This window comes from Schistocerca cancellata, chromosome 12, assembly GCF_023864275.1.
Source record: "Schistocerca cancellata isolate TAMUIC-IGC-003103 chromosome 12, iqSchCanc2.1, whole genome shotgun sequence".
Lineage (NCBI taxonomy): Eukaryota > Metazoa > Arthropoda > Insecta > Orthoptera > Acrididae > Schistocerca > Schistocerca cancellata.
Genome location: NC_064637.1, coordinates 124240625 through 124260999, shown reverse-complemented (window position 1 = coordinate 124260999; position 20375 = coordinate 124240625). Strand labels below are relative to the sequence as shown.

Below are 20375 nucleotides of genomic sequence, written 5' to 3'. Positions count from 1 at the left end.
TCCTGCAGAGTCTTCCACTGGAGTTTATCTATCATCTCCGTAACGCTTTCGCGATTACTAAATGATCCTGTAACGAAGCGCGCTGCTCTCCGTTGGATCTTCTCTATGTCTTGTATCAACCCTATCTGGTACGGATCCCACACTGTTGAGCAGTATTCAAGCAGTGGGCGAACAAGCGTACTGTAACCTACTTCCTTTGTTTTCGGATTGCATTTCCTTAGGATTCTTCCAATGAATCTCAGTCTGGCATCTGCTTTACCGACAATCAACATTATATGATCATTCCATTTTAAATCACTCCTAATGCGTACTCCCAGATAATTTATGGTATTAACTGCTTCCAGTTGCTGACCTGCTATTTTGTAGCTAAATGATAAAGGATCTATCTTTCTGTGTATTCGCAGGACATTACACTTGTCTACATTGAGATTCAGTTGCCATTCCCTGCACCATGCGTCAATTCGCTGCAGATCCTCCTGCATTTCAGTACAATTTTCCATTGTTACAACCTCTCGATACACCACAGCATCATCTGCAAAAAGCCTCAGTGAACTTCCGATGTCATCCACCAGGTCATTTATGTATATTGTGAATAGCAACGGTCCTATGACACTCCCCTGCGGCACACCTGAAATTACTCTTACTTCGGAAGACTTCTCTCCATTGAGAATAACATGCTGCGTCCTGTTATCTAGGAACTCCTCAATCCAATCACACAATTCGTCTGATAGTCCATATGCTCTTACTTTGTTCATTAAACGACTGTGGGGAACTGTATCGAACGCCTTGCGGAATTCAAGAAACACGGCATCTACCTGTGAACCCGTGTCTATGGCCCTCTGAGTCTCGTGGACGAATAGCGCGAGCTGGGTTTCACATGACCGTCTTTTTCGAAACCCATGCTGATTCCTACAGAGTAGATTTCTAGTCTCCAGAAAAGTCATTATACTCGAACACAATACGTGTTCCAAAATTCTACAACTGATCGACGTTAGAGATATAGGTCTATAGTTCTGCACATCTGTTCGACGTCCCTTCTTGAAAACGGGGATGACCTGTGCCCTTTTCCAATCCTTTGGAACGCTACGCTCTTCTAGAGACCTACGGTACACCGCTGCAAGAAGGGGGGCAAGTTCCTTCGCGTACTCTGTGTAAAATTGAACTGGTATCCCATCAGGTCCAGAGGCCTTTCCTCTTTTGAGCGATTTTAATTGTTTCTCTATCCCTCTGTCGTCTATTTCGATATCTACCATTTTGTCATCTGTGCGACAATCTAGAGAAGGAACTACAGTGCAATCTTCCTCTGTGAAACAACTTTGGAAAAAGACATTTAGTATTTCGGCCTTTAGTCTGTCATCCTCTGTTTTAGTACCATTTTGGTCACAGAGTGTCTGGACATTTTGTTTTGATCCACCTACCGCTTTGACATAAGACCAAAATTTCTTAGGATTTTCTGCCAAGTCAGTACATAGAACTTTACTTTCGAATTCATTGAACGCCTCTCGCATAGCTCTCTTCACACTACATTTCGCTTCGCGTAATTTTTGTTTGTCTGCAAGGCTTTGGCTATGTTTATGTTTGCTGTGAAGTTCCCTTTGCTTCCGCAGCAGTTTTCTAACTCGGTTGTTGTACCACGGTGGCTCTTTTCCATCTCTTATGATCTTGCTTGGCACATACTCATCTAACGCATATTGTACGATGGTTTTGAACTTTGTCCACTGATCCTCAACACTATCAGTACTTGAGACAAAACTTTTGTGTTGAGCCAACAGGTACTCTGAAATCTGCTTTTTGTCACTTTTTCTAAACAGAAAAATCTTCCTACCCTTTTTAATATTCCTATTTACGGCTGAAATCATCGATGCCGTAACCGCTTTATGATCGCTGATTCCCTGTTCTGCGTTAACTTTTTCAAATAGTTCGGGTCTGTTTGTCACCAGAAGGTCTAATATGTTATCGCCACGAGTCGGTTCTCTGTTTAACTGCTCAAGGTAGTTTTCAGATAAAGCACTTAAAAAAATTTCACTGGATTCTTTGTCCCTGCCACCCGTTATGAACGTCTGAGTCTCCCAGTCTATATCCGGCAAATTAAAATCTCCACCCAGAACTATAACATGGTGGGGAAATCTACTCGAAATATTTTCCAAATTATCCTTCAGGTGCTCAGCCACAACAGCTGCTGAGCCAGGGGGCCTATAGAGACATCCAATTACCATGTCTGAGCCTGCTTTAACCGCGACCTTCACCCAAATCATTTCACATTTCGGATCTCCGTCAATTTCCTTCGATACTATTGCACTTCTTATCGCTATAAACACGCCTCCCCCTTCACTGTTCAGCCTGTCTCTGCGGTATACATTCCAATCTGAGTTTAGGATTTCGTTACTGTTTACGTCTGGTTTCAGCCAACTTTCTGTCCCTAGTACTATATGGGTGTTGTGATCGTTTATTAATGAGAGCAGTTCTGGGACCTTTCTATAGACGCTCCTGCAGTTTACTATTAGCACATTAATATTGTTATTCCCTGTTGCATTTTGCCTACTCCTATCTTGCTGCGTCTCAGGAGGCGTCTTGTCGGGCCTAGGGAGGGGATTCTCTAACCTAAAAAACCCCCATGTGCACTCCACACGTACTCCGCTACCCTTGTAGCCGCTTCCGGTGTGTAGTGCACGCCTGACCTATTCAGGGGGACCCTACATTTCTCCACCCGATAGCGGAGGTCGAGAAATTTGCACCCCAGATCTCCGCAGAATCGTCTGAGCCTCTGGTTTAAGCCTTCCACTCGGCTCCAAACCAGAGGGCCGCGATCGGTTCTGGGAACGATACTACAAATAGTTAGCTCTGATTCCACCCCGCGAGCGAGGCTTTCCGCCTTCACCAATTCCGCCAACCGCCTGTACGAACTGAGGATGACCTCTGAACCCAGACGGCAGGAGTCATTGGTGCTGACATGAGCAACAATTTGCAGTCGGGTGCACCCAGTGCTCTCTATCGCCGCCGGTAGGGCCTCCTCCACATCTCGGATGAGACCCCCCGGCAAGCAGACAGAGTGAACACTGGCCTTCTTCCCCGACCTTCTCGCTATTTCCCTAAGGGGCTCCATCACCCGCCTAACGTTGGAGCTCCAAATAACTAATAAACCCCTCCCCCCGTGTGCCTGCTCGGACCTTGCTGAAGAAGAAGCCACATGTCCCCTCACAGGCAGAGCGGGCGATGCCACACGGCCAGCCTCCACATTGACCTTCCGCCTCGTGCGCCGCGAACGCCGCTGAACCCGCCACTCCCCTTGGGGAGAGGGTGGCCCAACCGCGCCCGGTACCCGCGAAGATGTCTCGACAGCAGGGACAGTGGGTGAAGCATGTAACACCTGGGGTGTACCTTGCGACGCACCAGACTCCCCACTGCCGCTACACTCCGAGGCAGCAGCCTGAAGACGGCTGACCGCGGCCATCAACACGCTCAGCTGTTCGCGAACAGTGGCCAGCTCCTCCTGCGTCCGTACACAGCAGTCACACATCCTATCCATCCTAAAGAAACAATTTACTGAAGAGAGTTAATCAACCTTTAACTAGACTGCTAATTCACTAAAGGCGGCTGCTTATTCACTAAACTGTGGTTGCTAGCCACTTCTTGTAGAAAACAATGAAAATAGCACTACCTGTCTCTGGACTGTATTGAAAACAAACACTAGCACTACTGGCACTATGGTTGTGGAAGAAATAAGGAGATGGTTCCGGAAAATCACCACATTACTATCAGCGAGGTTGCTGATGATGTTGACATACCCTTTGGCTCATGTGAAGAAATTTTTTTCAGATATTTTGAGCACAAAATGTGTAGCATCAAAGTTAGTTCTGAAATTGTCGAATTTCGACCAGAAACGACACTGCACAGATGTGCTCAGAAATTGCTGAATGAAGTCGACAGTGATCCAGAAATACTGAAGAAGGTTATAACAGGTGATGAAATGCAGAGGTATGATGTTAAAACCGAGACCCATTTGCCCCAATGGAAATTACCTGGAGAGCAAAAACAGAAAAAAAACTGGACAAGTTTGATCACATGTGAAGGTTTTTCTCACTGTTTTTCTTGATTACAGTGGGATAGTGTATCATGAGCTACTGCCTTATAGTCATACGGTCAATTAGAAATACTACCTGGAAATTATTCGTCATTTGTGTGAATCAATTTGAAGAAAGTGATCAGAACTGTGGCAGAACCACTCCTGGAAATTCCATTACAAAGTTGCTTCTGCTCACACCTCAATGCTTTTTTGTGATATTTTGGCAAAAAACAAAACTCTTATGTTGTCTCAGCCATCGTATTTGCCAGACATGGCCCTCTGTGACTTCTTTCTATTCCTGAAGACCACAAGAGGATGTTGCGTTGCTTTGACTGATGAGATAGAAACAGAATCACTGAAGGAGCTGGACACCACATTGAAAAGAGCTCTAGAAGTGCTTCCAAGATTGGAAAAAGTGCTGGATCCGAAGTTGATGTTGATGAATAACTGAAGATTGTTTAATAAAAACCAAAATTCAAAATTCCCATTATGTTTTGATCATGATCATATTCTTTACAGCAATGGGGTGGGGCGAGGGGAGGGGGGTTGTCTTTCATGGTTATAATTATGTGACCACTTTTCTGGTCTCTGCAGGTGTGTGAAGCACGCATTAGTGAAGGCACAGAGCACATGATTCAGCAGAACAGGGCCGAGTACGACACACTGCTGTCCCGCGCCATGCAGCCACCTCCTCAGAAAGTCTGCGTTGGAAGTGTCTTTGTGGAGCACGCCATTAGGTGAGTGACACACCATTAATGAGTGTCCTTGTAATCCTTCTCAGTCCATATGTAGCATATATGCCACATGCAACTTCTTCTTCTTCTTCTTCTTCTTCTTCTTCTCCTTCTTTTTTGAGCTTTTTGTGCATTACTTCTTTTCAGTTTTGCATGTTCTTAGTAGGTGGCAGCATCTGCTTAAAAGAAAGGTGTTTATCACAATATCAGCATGTATTCAGGTATATTTCTGTTAGCTTTTGGTAATTTAGGGCTGGAATGTTTTTATAATATGCTGTAATACACTGATGTCATAAAAGTCATGGGATAGTGATACGAACATATACAGATGGTGGCAGTATCAAGTACACAAGGTATAGAAGAGTAGTGCTTTGGCGGAGCTGTCATTTGTACTCAGGTGATTCATACGAAGAGGTTTCAGACACGATTATGGTCGCACAATGGGAATTAATAGACTTTGAACGCAGAATGGTAGTTGGAGCTAGAAGCACGGGATGTTCCATTTCGGAAATTGTTAGGGAAGTCACTGTTCCAAGATCCACAAAGTGTACTGAGAATACCAAATTTCAGGGATTACCTCTCGCTACAGACGATACAGTGTCCGACAGACTTCACTTAACGATCGAGAGCAGTAGCATTTGCGTGGATTTGTCAGTGCTAACAGACTAGCAACTCTGCATGAAATAACCAGAGAAATCAATGTGTGATGCATCACAAACATATCCTTTATGTTAGTACAGAGAAATGTGGCTATGTGCTATGGTAGCAGATTACTGCCATGAGTGTCTTCACTAACAGCACATAATCACCTGTACCTCCTCTCCTGCGCTCGTGTCCATATCTGTTGAACCCCAGACAACTGTAAAACCTTGGCCTGGTCAGGTGAGTCTCGATTTCTGTTGGTACAAGCTGATGGTAGGGTTCGAGTGTGGTGCAGACCCCGCGAAGCTGTGGACCCAAGTTGTCATCAAGACACTGTGCAAGCTCCATAATGGTGTGGGCTGTGTTTTCAGGGGGTGGACTGAGTCCTCTGGTCTAACTGAACTGAACATTGACTGGAAATGGCTACGTTCGGCTGCTTGGAGACCATTTGTAGCCGTTCATGGACTTGATGTTCCCAAACACTCATGGAACTTCTATGAGTGACAATATGCCATGCCACTGGACGTCAGTTGTTTGAAGAACATTCTGGACAATTTGAGAGAATGATATGGCCAACCTGATTGTCCATCATGTGACGTAATCAAAAGGTCAGTTCATGTAAAAAATACTGCACTGCTAAGCTGCAACCACTGTGCTGCATTCTATGCAGGCATGACAACCAACAAGCTGTCTGTCCTCGTGAATGGCCACCAACAAACTGTGGCCAAGAAACAAGTGGACCACCCTGTTGCTGAACACACTGCCAAACATGATATTCTTCATTTCAGTGGCTGCTTCACAGCCTGTGCCATAAAGATCCTTCCCACCAACACCAGCTTTTCTGAATGACACAGGTGGGAACTTTCGTGCAATACATCCTACGTTCCCGTAACCCTCCAGGCCTTAACCTCCGTTAGTCACTGTTCCTCACCTATCCAGCCCCTTCCCTGTTCCCATTCCAGCACTACATAGCCGTCATTCCACCACCACACCCAGTATTTTTATTTATCTCCTTTTCTGCTACTCCCCCCTTTCTCCCCAGCTCTCCTCTGCCCTCCATGTGTGTGTGTGTGTGTGTGTGTGTGTGTGTGTGTGTGTGTGTGTGTGTGTGTGTGTGTGTGTGTGTGTGTCGTCTATTGTTGACGAAGGCCTTAATGGCTGAAAGCTTTAATTGTGAGAGCCTTTTGTTCTGCCTATCTGTAACTCAGCATCTCCGCTATATGGTGAGTAGCAGCTTTCCTTATGAATATTGTTACATTCAAATCCTGGACTGGCATCACTTTCACAATTATGAAGAGCTGTAAACGCAGCATAGCTCAGTATTTCTGCAAAGGAATTCCAACAACTTGTAGAATCCATGCCACGTCAAGTTGCTGCACTACGCTGGGCAAAAGGATGTGCGTCATGATATTAGGAGATATCCCATGACTTTTGTCAGCTCAGTGTACGCTAATATAACCTGTTATATTAAAGAAGTGAGTGTTTATTTCATCACAACAATACAGCCAGTGATTCAGCATTCACCAGTGACCAATATTTTCACATTCCAATGGCATAGTTTTCATAATTTTTGGGTATTAGACATTGAGTTTTCTGGATATCCTGCATAGGGCCTATTCCAGTTGTTTTCTAACATAACTAGCGTTCACTGTGTGCATATCCTAAAATTTTGACAAATCACACCAGTTTTTCAAATTTAGTATCCCAAGTCTTATTTTGTCCCTGAACAATGCGCTGACTGGCAGTATAAACTTTTCGTTCACAACATCTAAGCTCAGGACTGAGGAGGTTTTTGCAAGTTGACTCTTCTGTTTACTTGTGTGCATGGTGAGTTGCCAGACTGAGAGGGAAACCCAAGGATTGGGGAATTTTCCTATCAAAATTTTATTACACTGTATTTTGTGATTTTACTACAGTGTCCTATGATGAGTCAGTGGCTGGCCTTGGCTGGGTGCATTCTGGATGTTACTCTGTGCGCCACTACCCACACCTGGTTCACTTGGATAGTGTTCCCACATGAGTACTGCTGAGAGGGGACACTATTTCGATGTGTTGCTGACAGTAGGCTGCCTTGGGGTACAACACTGTCATCCAGCAGGAAAGCTGGAAATCGTCACTTGCGGGATGTGGATTGGGCCAGCTAAAAACATCCAGGACACACGGTACCAGCTTTCCTCTCGGCTAGACGTGTTTGCTAGTTCCTCTTTAAGAGTGTCGTGCACTCAGTCTAGCTGTGGCAGCCTCCTGACACTGTATTCCGTCTTTTTTGGTTTATGCTTTAGTATCAGTGCTCGAAGCAATAAACTCCAAATGTGACACTGAAGTTTTTGTCTTTGAAAAATTCCCCATCATGCCCAGGCAACAACATCCTGCCTCCATCCTAACTAGACCACCCCTGTACACTCGCATTTCAAATACATGTTTGAAATTTTCTGACAGATTAAAGCTGTGTGCCAAACTGAGACTCGAACCTGTAACATGAGGTATCTTTTTAAGTAAGCACCACTTTGAAATAAAAACAAAACAAATAAACTTTCCATAGCAATTTTATTTTTACCTGAAAGCCTGTACTTTATTCTAGTGTTGTACATCATTCCCACCAATACTAAGGCATATATTGTATCGTACAACTAGGTTTGAATACCGCCCTCATAGAAATCGGTGAGTTGAGCATAACTCTTGATCATTTAAACGTTCTGTAACAACTGCATAAATTGCACTGCTTTACTATTGCAAGCAATGTCATGGTATGGAAATGGGTGAGAGATTTTAAAGATGGCCATACTAATGAGGAATGAAGGGGGCAACCTTTTACTCATTACTGATGATGTGGAGCAGAAAGTGAGAGAGAACAGACTCTTTATAATTTCGGCGTTATGTGATGAGAGTCCTCAAGTGTCATGAGGTGTACTTTATGCTATTGCTACAGAACGTTGAAGTTATTGAAAGTTTCGTTTGTGTGGCAGATTTCTACGAGGATAGTATTCAAGGCAGGGTGTACAATGTGATAAGTGTCTTAATATTGGTAGGAATTATGTAGGAAAGTAGATTAAAGTACAGGATTTCACTTAAAAATCAAATAGCTAAGAAAAGTATGCTTGTTTTATTTTTTTAAATTTTGTTTTATGGGTATCCACAGCATCTAAATGATCAATAAAAGAAAACATGTTCCATAGTAGGCTGTAATATAGATGATATTTACTTAAATCATATGATTAGCAAATTTCAATGATTTGCCACTTTCAAGCACCTCATTAAGCTTTTAGAGGCTGTGAATCCTCACAAAAACAAAATATTATGAACTTTGCCTAGTGTGGCATGGGCTGCTGTAATTAAATACCAACATATTTGGATAAAGATGCTGCAGTTGAATGAATGTATACACTTCAGCAAGAAGTGTCTGCAGAAGAAGGTAATATCAAAGTGCTTGAAAGTGACAAGTCACTGTAATTGGCTAACTGTACAATTTAAATAGAGGTCTAACTGTACAATTTAAATAGAGGTCATGTACATTACAATCTACTATGTTTTCTTTACTTAAATGTTTTATTTTTATTTCAAAATGGTACTTGCTTAAAAAACACACCCCATTTCTTGAGCACTGACCCGCTATCCTGATGCAACACACAACCTGCCCTCACAGCTTCACTTCCACCAGTACCTCATCTGCTATCTTCAAAACTTCACAGAAGTTTTCCTGCACATCTTGCGAGACTAACACTCCTGAGGAGAGGTTATTGCAGAGACATAGCTTAGCCACAGCCTTCCAAAAAAGCTTTAAACAATTTCCAAACCTTTTTTTTCCTCTTACGTGCATACGTCAAACATTCAACACGACAACTCGTATCTAAAATAATCTGAAGTTTGAAGCTGTTTTATACATGGGAGTTTGATCCTTTAAAGATTGGGGGTTTACTGGTGCTTCAGAACCCACATTTCTGGCATCTGCGGAACATGTTGATTCGATAAAGATGATAGTTTTCCACTTACACTGTGTGTTGATTAAGAGCTCTCCTTAGAGAATTGTGCAACAGAAAACTCCGAGAGCCATGCTATTGTATATTTATTGACAGCCAACCAATTTCAGTCAAATGAGCATCTTCAAGTCACGGATGAACACTACATCAATACTGCACTGTGTATAGTTTGATAGACGTTTAGGGCTCTGTATTAGCTCAGTTAAGATAAGTGAGCCATTCACTCAAATGTATACATTGATTTACATCTAAACCTTTGGTGTTTCACAGCAGAAGGCAGCATCTGCTTATGGTAGTGGAGCATCAGCTGGCAAAACTGTTGCTAGCATCTGTGTAGTTAAATATACATAGTGCATTTAAAGGAATGTTCCTGAGCACCAAAAATACATTTTATACACTCACTGAGGACAAAACTCGACAGTCCACTGCAGTGGTCAGCAGACTTCCTGGTCAAAGTTGTATTATGAACTGATGACTCAATTAACTGATCAGTAATACCACTGTGGGTCTCAAAAAGCAACTGAGCATCAAAGCGCATAGAGGGTGCCAGGTGTTGAACTCTGCTACCAATTGTGGCATGGCACAGATAGTATTTCACAGTTTGGTTGGAGCTAACTCAGTGAGTACGGTACGCATAACAGCACAACTCGCCGGACATGAAGAAGACAACTGGTTCGGTTGTTGAAATACTGCGGATTAAATTGGAAGTGACAATTTGGCTTAACACCCAATAGCACACCATTAAAGCACCGCACATCCGACTGTTGGGGGTGCAGACATCTTTACTACTCATGTTGTGGTACGCGCACCACATGCCAATAACAAATAAAATTCTTTTTTTTTTTTTTTTGGTGCCTGTAACAACCACAGATTTACAACCAAACATTCTCACAGCACAGAACTATGCAACAGCCCATAGTGTAAATTTCTTTTGTATTTTCACTTCCCAAACCATCAAAATGTTCTTCACTGATTCCTTTACAGCTGCCACACATATTTATTTGTCTTTTTCAAGGTTTTGTCTTTTAGGGTACACTTTACACTTTTAATTCCGATATTCTCCTACAGTGATTAGCACAGTGTCATTATCATTCCTTCTCTCTCCTTACAGTGATTTTACTTTCTTAATGGATTCCTATGTACGTCAATTCAGGAAAATTATTCCTATCCCTAGCCAAAACCCAGTTTCTGCCTGAAACCACAGAAGACTCAAATGACCTAACCATAAAAGCTCTCACTGTGGATGTGTGTCCCCCCCCCCCCTCCCCCCCCCCCCCCACCTGTAGTGTTCCTATTTCACCAACCCCTTCGCCCACATATCTGATTAAAAAAAAAAAAAATTCCTGAAGTGTTCATACTCAGAGCGAGAGGTCGTGCAGTGGTTAGCTCCCTGGACTTGCGTTTGGGAGGATGAAGGTTCAAACCAGTGTCTGGCCATACTGATTTAGGTTTTCTGTGATATCCCTAAAATGCTTCAGGTAAATTCCAGTAAGGTTCCTGTGGAAGAGCACGGGCAATTTCCTTCCCTATCCTTCCTTAACCCGAGCTTGTGCTCTGTCTCTAATGACCTCACTGTCGACAGGACGTTAAACACTAATCTCCTCCTCCGCAATCCCTGTTACCTACACCCCATCTCCCAAATTGAAAATGATGCTCTCCAAACATCAGGATTGTCTACAAGTATCACCTCCCAAAAGGTTTTCAATACGCTGTCATGATACTCCAGCTACAGAATGCTATTATCCAAAAATACCTATCCTATCCTCTGTGGACCCCTCCCTCTCACAGCATCTGATCCTGCCTTGTTGACTTCTTCCAGCTGCCAGGTAAACAAAAATTTCCTCCCAACATCCCAGTTATCAGTCTTCAGACTGGTTCAAGGCGGACCTTCACGATATCTTATCCTGTGCCAATCTCTTCTTGTCATAGTAGTACTTGCACCCAGCATGAGAGATCTGAAAGCCAGAACCCAGAAGGCACTGAATATCCTAAAGAGCCTTAGCCTCAAGTTTTGGGAGCAGACAGGGCATGGCTGCTCCAGTTTTATAGGGCTTTTTTGCAGTCGTGGCTAGACTATGCGTGCACAATATATGGATGAGCGAGGCCCTCTTATCTGAAGATTATTGATGCCATCCACCGTGATGGGATTAGGATGGCCACAGGTGCTTATAGGACCAGCCCCATACCCATTCTCTGTGCTGGATGCTGGTGAACTGCCACTCACAGTCCAGTGGCAGCTCCTCATGGTGCATGAGGCATATAAGTTCCTTGCCACTCAGAATTCAGCAGCACGCCATACTGCTGCTCGTCTGTCTCTGGAACACTTTTTCTCCAAATGTCCGTGAGCAGTAAGGCTGCTTGGGATCCGCGTGCAGCCTGTGCTGGAGTCACTTGGTGTGTAGCAAGTACAGCTCCAAATCATTGTTTTAACCAACCTGCCCCCCTGGTTACTGTAGAGGCCCAGATGATTTTAGATTTAGTGCATTATAGGAGAGGTTGCACTCACTGCATATGTTTGTAATACATTGTTTTCTGACATTTTAACTGAGAACCACTACTCTGTGGCTGTTTTTATGGCTGCGTGTAAACAAGGGGACTCCATTGGTTGCTGTGTTGTTTTCCCCAGTTGTACCAAAAATTTATGGGACAGTGTTGAGAGGTCAGTGTGTGCACAAAATCCTGGGACAGCAACCCTTTTGCAATTATGGATGGCTATAGAGGCAGCATGGCTCAATATTTGTGCAGGGACTTCAAACAACTTGTTCAGTGTGTGCCACGTCAAGTTGCTGCTCTACGCTGGGCAAATGGATGTCCGACACAATATTCGGAGGTATCCAATGCTTTTTGTCACTTTAATGCTTATGACATCAACTGTATCATCGAACATAAGTAGTTATAGCTGTTGACTTTCTTCAGCTTTATCCACGTAACTGGCTTGTTTCTTCCCCTTGTCCTCCTAAGCACAAATACTTCATTTTCCTCTTAGTGACTTTCATCACTGTGTCTTCCAAAGCTTTTTTCCAGCATTTCAATCTCATCTCCAGCTCATCTTTGTTGGTGCTGTATAACACTATAACACTGTACCATCACCGAACATCGTATGCTGAGGAGCTGACACTCTAACACCTAATGATACAGGGTGTATACGCCATAGGAAATCTGGGGAAAAGACGTGAATTTTTTCATCCAGGAAAAATCTGTGAAAGACATGGAAACTTTTTAGAATTCCAGGAATTTTTCATTATTTTAGTTTTCAGTTAAACTTTTCAAATTTTGTTTGTGTGAGAACTGATACTCTGACAAAGAATTTTACTTTAGCTCTCTAAAGCAGAATAATTCTGCAGCAATAAAGCATAAGTGAATGAATAACATAAAAATAAACTTAAGTTGGAAAGAAAATGCACCATTCACAACAACAAAAACATAGTGTACACACAAGCATCTGCTGACAGCAAATTTATCAAAGACTTTAGGATAAAGACAATGTAATACTTCGCAACAACACACCGTTGTGAATTATGTTACTTGTGAGAATGTGTGATGAATGTCTTAAATCTGAGAACGTGTGATGAATGTCTTAAATCTGTGACCATGTAAATCTCATTCAGAACTTTACACTTTGAGGACCAGCCAGTTAGAAAAATTTTGGGCTCTGAAGACTAGCCATTTATGCCAATATTAATTTTTTACTGGGTAACACATGCTAAAAAACACCAAAATTATTTGTCAAACATTGAAAAATGCAGGATGGAATGTAACCATATCATGAGAAGAAAAGTTGCTGCTCACTGTATAGTGGAGATGCTGAGTTGCAGATAGGCACAACAGAAAGACTTACACAATTAAAGCTTTTGGCTATTGCCCTTTGTCAGCAATAGACACACATATGCACACACACAGACACAAATGCAAAACGCAACTCACACACATGACTGCAGTCTCAGGCAACTGAAACCACACTGCGAGCAGCAGCACCAGTGCATGATGGGAGTGGTGACTGGATGGGGGTAAGGAGGAGGCTGGGGCGGGAAGGGGGAGGGATAGTATGATGTGGGTGGCGGACAGTGAAGTGCTGCAGGTTAGACGGAGGGCAGGGGAGAGGTGGGGAGGGGAGAGGGGAAGTAGCGGAAAAGTAGAGGAATAAAAAGACTGGGTGTGGTGATGGAATGACAGCTATGTAGTGCTGGAAAGGGAACAGGGAAGGGGCTGGAAGGGTGAGGACAGTGACTAACGAAGGGTGAGGCCAGGAGGGTTGCGGGAATGTAGGACGTATTGCAGGGAAAGTTCCCACCTGCTCATTTCAGAAAATCTGGTGTTGTTGGGAAGGACCCATATGGCACAGACTGTGGAGCAGTCATTGAAATGAAGGATATCATGTTTGGCAGTGTGTTCAGCAACAGGGTGGTTTACTTGTTTCTTGGTCACAGTTTGTTGGTGGTCGTTCATGCAGACAGGCAGCTTGTTGGTTGTCATGCCTACATAGAAAGCAGCACAGTTGTTGCAGGATACCTTGTAGATCACATGAATGGTTTCACAGGTAGCCCTGCCTGTGATGGGATAGGTGATGTTAATGATCGGACTGGAGTAGGTGGTGGTGCGAGGATGTATGGGACAGGTCTTGCATATCGGTCTATTACAGGGGTATGAGCCATGAGGCAAGGGGTAGGAAGCAGGGAATGTGTAAGGATGAACAAATGTATTGTGTAGGTTCCGTGGACAGCAGAATACCCTTGTGGGAGGGATGGGAAGGATAATGGGCAGGACATTTCTCATTTCAGGGCACAACGAGAGGTAATCGAAACCCTGGCAGAGAATGTAATTCAGTTGCTCCAGTCCTGGGTGATACTGAGTTTATTATGTATTATATGTTAAAGCTTAGCTTCTCTTGTAGCTATACTGTATGTATATTAATTTAAACCATTAACTTTTCCTGTTTGTGTGTTGTTGCTATTGGCTTGTTACATCACATGTGCTGTACTCATTGACTGTGAGATCGTACAATATGAAGTATGACTGGCTGACAAAAGTGCATCGCAATCTCAGTTTCACACATCTCTGTGGCTGAGGTCACTAACGCACACTTGTGCGGTGGCGCTTGACCTGGGGGTAAGCTGGGTCAAATAATGGTTGTGAAAAAGGTATTCACTGCCAGTATTTGTCCGGCAAAGGGGGAGTTACCAATTGCCAGACTTTCTGCCGATGTTCTGGTTTAAATAACAAACCTCTCTGCAGCACCTCATGAATTGAGAGCATGTGGCACTGTTGATGGCGATCCATCTGTTGGATGGAGATGTTAAGCTTGGCAGCCCTGTTAGTGCTATTTGCTAGGAGTAGGGTATACGATGGCACCAGGTTTTGCCCTCTTCCTTCTCTTAAGCTCATCATCATACAAAACACACACACACACACACACACATTACACGCATTATTACAAATAATGTTATTGAACATAAAAAAAACATTGATTTCAATGATTTGGAAGCTATTGTACTGTATTTGGTGGAATTCGTATTTATATTTTCATAATATGATAATATGCAGCGTACATGTTGCCACACGTCAGAGATCTTTCCAAAAAATGTTGTTTTTTGCTGGGTTTCATCTCTTAAAAGTACCAGGAAGTTCTACGACCATGTATAAAACTTTTGCCATTCAAAGGATTGGTAAGTTTTACAGCTCTGACGAAAAGTGTAATGTCAGTTAATACAGAAAAATGTACTTTAATCCAGAAAAAAGTGTATTTCGACCCAGGAACAAAGTATTTTTAGTTGGGAAATCCGAAAAAAAAAACAAAAAAAAAAAAAACAGGAAAGCTTTTTTGTTGACTGCATGTACATCCTGTGATAATTTGTCGATGAGCAGATTGAAAATATGCAGTACCTTATTAAAACACACAAGTAATAATGGCAAGAATAAAAAGTGGAATGTCATTTGTGTGTTGCGCGCAGCCTTCTGGAGCGGGAGTACAGCCAGTACCGTGCGCGCGGCAGTGTGGAGGTGACGGCGCGGGTGCAGGACGTGGGCGTGGCGCTGTTCCACCACATCGTGGGGCTCTACGGGGAGGACGTGGCGCTCTACCCACCCAGCAAGCAGCTGCTCACCGGCTGCCTCGAGACCCTGGGCCAGGTACGGCGAGTGGCACCTGCACTTGTAGTCTTCGCGTGACCGAGTCAGTTGTCTCCACTGTGGAAAACTGCGAGAGGATTTTTGCACCAGAAGGGTGACACTAAAAAGCTGCTAGAAGTTCGTGTATACTTGAATTCATTTCTCCTCCTCCTCCTCGGATAACAGTGACGTACTGTGGAACACGAAATTCCTTGTGTTCTCAGTTTGTTCTTTTATTTTCTTATTGTTATACTCACTGCTTCACTCACATTTGCGTAGTAATTACAACAAAAATACAGAGTGATTATAATTGAAGTTAAACTTTCAAACCACTGTAGAAATAACACCACTGGTCTAAATGACGTCAAATTGCAATTTATCGGAGAAGGGGGAAAACGTATGGCAGAACAAAAATAAATAGTTGCAAAATGTAGCAGTAGATGGTGTGTAAGCATCATAATTTAATAGTGGCCAACTACAAATGACAAATGACAAATACAACAATGCGTAAGATGTACGTTTGACGTTAAACGAAGTGTACGACTCAGTGTGCATGGATGTACAGGTGTGATACTGTTGGTTATGTAAGCCCATCCATTATGGCAAGGTCCTGTCACATTGGATGGGAAAAATCAGTTTTTAATTGTCCTGAGGCCAAAAACCACATAAAAAGCATCACTCACATCAGTTTTTAATTGATCTGAGGCCAAAAATTGCATAGAAAGCATCAATCACATCGGTTTTTAATCGTCCTGAGGCCAAAAACTGCACAAAAAGCATTACTCACATCGGTTTTTAGTTGTCGTGAGGCCAAAAACCGCATAAAAAGCATCAGTCACATCGGTTTTTAACTGTCCTGAGGCCAAAAACTGCATAAAAAGTATCAATCACATCGGTTTTTAAACGTCCTGAGGCCAAAACTGCATAAAAAGCATTACTCAGATCAGTTTTTAATTGTCCTGAGGCCAAAAACCGCATAAAAAGCATCACTCACATCGGTTTTTAATTGTCCTGAGGCTAAAAACTGCATAAAAAGCATGAATCAAAATCAAATCGGATTATTAATTTTCGTGTGACTGGCGCAAAGCATGTTCAATGTGCTGTCCACTGTTTTCTGCAACAAGCTGAAATCGAGAAATAGCATGTTCCACAGCTGATCGAAGTGTTTCCGGGGTCACATTCAGAATGTGTTGCGCAGTGTGTGTCTTCAAGCCAGCTAAGTTTGCAATCGGAACACTGAACACAACATCTTTCAGTTAACCCCACAGCCAGAAGTCACACGGATTAAGATCAGGTGGTTGGAATGGCCAGGCTGTAGGGAAATGGTGGCTGATAATTTTCCGAAATGGCACTTCAGCAGCCGCTTAACCGGATTTGCAATGTGCGAAGGTGCGCCATCTTGCATAAAAATGATCCCATCCACGCATCCACGCTGTTGGAGAGCTGGAATGACGTGGTTGTGCCAAAGACACTTATAGTGCTTACCAGTAATGGTACAGGTAACAGGACCAGAAGCACCAGTCTCCTCGAAAAAAAAAAAAAAAAAAAAAAAAAAAAAAAAAAAAAAAAAAAAAAAAAAAAAAATTGCCCTATGATAAATGCTGTAAACCTGCACCACACAGTGACCATTTCAGGATGAAGTGGTATGGTTGATTTGTGTGTGGATTTTCCATTGACCATATTCGACAATTCTGTGTATTGACATATCCTGTCAGATGGAACTTCCGCAGAGCGATGTGTGCACAGTCATCATTATTGTAATACAGCTTTACAAGCAGTGTGCGATCCTGCATTGAGACAGTCATGGCAAACGTTGCAGACGCAAAAGGAGTAAAAGCCATGTACCCGGCATATTTATACCAACTTCAATGTGTCTTGCCCATGACAGGTGTTTTCGTTTACATATTCTGACTTGCACAGTGCCATCTATTGATCAATTTTCACACAATTTTTTTTTTCTTATGCCATATGTTTTCCTGCTTTCTCCAATAGTATTCTGTTGGAATTTGATGTAATCCCGACCAGTGGTATTATTTTTGCAGTGAATTGAAAGTTTAATTATAATCAACCCATAATTTCATAAACATACATCGGGCCCACTGAAAATTTAATGTATGAGTGAGCCATTTCTTTTTCTGTGCAATTCTGACAAAGCAAATTACTTGTTGTGACTGCTAAAATATCTTTCTTTGATTTAGTTTACACTTTCTAAACTTTTCATGCTAATTAAGGCCATAGAGGCATGGTCTTCTTTGAATGTACTTACGACCAAAAAGTGATTCTAGTTTATGTTAATCCCATCTTTTTAGTCCTTGTGGTGATATTGCTACAGAAACATTAACACATACGAGGTGTGTTAGAAAAGTAATGAGTCTGACAACACTGTGAGTCATTTGGCAGTGCTGTGTCGTTCTACTTGTGAAGGCTGTTGTGTTCATCCCTCTTAGATGCTCAGTCCAAGTTTCAGCTCTGTACAGCCATCACATCATTTTTGAGAGCTCCATCACTGAAGCTGTGTTTTTGTTGCATGTTACAAAAATGGAACAGCGGAATTTATAACATTATGCCATCAAGTTTTGTGTTAAACTTGGGGAATCTGCGCGGTGACCTTTGAAAAGTTGAAAGAGTCATATGGGAAACATTTCTTATCAACAGCACAAGTTTTTCACTGGCACCAACCATTTCTGGATGGCTGAGAATGAGTTGAAGATGAACCTCACTCAGGGAGATCTTCGACTTCAAAAACCAATGAAAACATTGAGTATGTGCATACTGTTGTGATACCAGACTGACGTTTAACAATAAGAATGATTGGTGACCTTTTAAATTTAAACACTTTTACCGTACATCAAATTTTGAAAGGTTTGTGCCAAAATGGTGCCAAAAGGCCACACAACTGAGCAGAAGGACAATCGAAGAAACATGTGCGTTGATCTTCTTGAGAGAATTGCCGACCACTAATGGTCCAGTTGTATGATAAGGTGATGAGTCCTGGATTTTTGCATTCAGGCCTTGACAAAGTGCTAAAGTGAGGAGTGGCACACTGAGACACCTTCTTAAGTGAAAAAAAGCGTGAATGAGCAAATCAAAGATCAAAACAATGCTGATTTGGTTTTTTGACTGTAGAGGTATCTTGCATAAGGTATTTGTTCCTCCAGAACAAACTGACAATGAAATGTTTTACAAAGATGTTCTTGAAAGGCTCAGGGAAAGGTAGAATTGCGTGAGATCAGATGTTGTAGACAAGTGGATGCTGCGTCATGACAGTGCCTCATGTCACACAGCAACTTCAGTCATGGAATTTTTGACTTCAAAATCCACTCCTGCACAGCCCCCTATTCACCTGATCTGAGTCCTTGTGACCTTTTTCTTTTCCTGAAATTGAAAACTGTCTTAAAAGGACATGATTTTGGGACTCTGGAGAAGATTCAAAAGAATGTGACCGACATGTTAAAGGCCCTACCAGCTGAAGCCTTTCAGTGCTGCTGCCAAGACCGGGAATGACGACTCTGCCAGTGTATACCTGCTGAATGGAACTATTTTGAAGGGGACAGTATTATTGTTGTTTGAAAAAATAAAAAACTTTGCTAGGTAAAAAAATCAGTCTCATTACTTTCCTCACAAACCTCGTAATACTTTACTTCTAACCGAGATGTCAGATACCGGTTTTCATAGACCAAAAAATTTTAAGATAATGAAATGTTTTCTTAAAAACTTTCATCCTCTATTCCACCCCATTAGTGGTTGAATTTTCAAAGACACTGAAACACATATTTTCTTATTTCTAATGAGACTCTAGTTTTCATAGATATTTTCATAGATTTAGCTTCAAAAATGCTTTTGTAATGAAGTAGTTCCATGAAAACTTCATCCCCCGAGGTATTTTTGTATTTCCAACCGAGAAACAAATTTTCATAGATTTACCTTTAAAAATGCTTTCATAACAAAATATTTTCATGAAACTTTTCATCCTGTGTCTCACCCCTTAGGGGTTGAATTTCAGAAAAACACAGAAACCCATATTTTTTATTTCTAACCAAGATGTCAAATACCATTATTCAGCTTTAAAAATAGTTTAGTAGGTCTTTAATGATGATTTATTAAAAAGAAAAAAAAAAAATTTACCCTCCACTTCAACCTCCTAGGGGTTGAAATCCAAAAATGCTGAAATGTGAAATAACTTCTGATCAAAAAACCAAATATTAAGTTTTGTAGTTCTAGCTTCAAAAATTGCTTTAGTAGTGACATATTTTCAACAAACTTTTCATCTTCTTTTTCACTCCCATAGGGGTGGAATTTCGAACTATCCCTTCTTAAATAATGCCTACAGTGTAAGAACAACACCTTCCCCAAATGTTGAGTTTCTCTCCCTAGTCGTTTGGACTGAGTCAGTGAATCAGACAGGACATTTCCTTTTACCTGACAGAGATGACAAAGTTAGGGTGACCAGACGTCCGGATTAATCTGGACATGTCCTCCTTTTTAGCTCTTTGTCCAGGGTCCAGGCGGATTTTTACAGTGTCTGGCTTTTTCGGAAAGTTGAGCATAATATAGTTAAATTTAAAATTCATCTCGTTCTATTGCTGTTTTCTTAAATACTTTAACTAGTGGCACAGCCTTTGTGATAAACACGCACAAAGGCGATGCTATTAGGTGGCACCAGGATTGTCGATGTTATCATTGTTCGACCTATAAGCGAATGCAAATATCGATTATTTAAAATTTTTGTTTTGTATATTCGCTTGGCTTCCTGTAGTGCACATGTGATTTGTGAGTGTAATTTTTAACCTTGTGAGTTACGTAAAATATTTGGCTATGCCTAAACAAAAGTGTACATTTTCTGATGTCCTTTCC

The 20375-nt window shown here is 42.1% G+C and overlaps 1 protein-coding gene across 1 annotated transcript in view; it reads left to right on the top strand.

Annotated features, from left to right (window-relative positions):
* LOC126109509 (ectopic P granules protein 5 homolog) overlaps positions 1 to 20375 on the top strand; it is a 343395-nt gene that overhangs the window by 216729 nt on the left and 106291 nt on the right. The window contains exons 26-27 of the mRNA XM_049914531.1: positions 4658 to 4800; positions 15365 to 15542. Of these exons, the coding sequence (XP_049770488.1) occupies positions 4658 to 4800; positions 15365 to 15542 (321 nt within the window). The remainder of the gene's footprint in view (positions 1 to 4657; positions 4801 to 15364; positions 15543 to 20375) is intronic.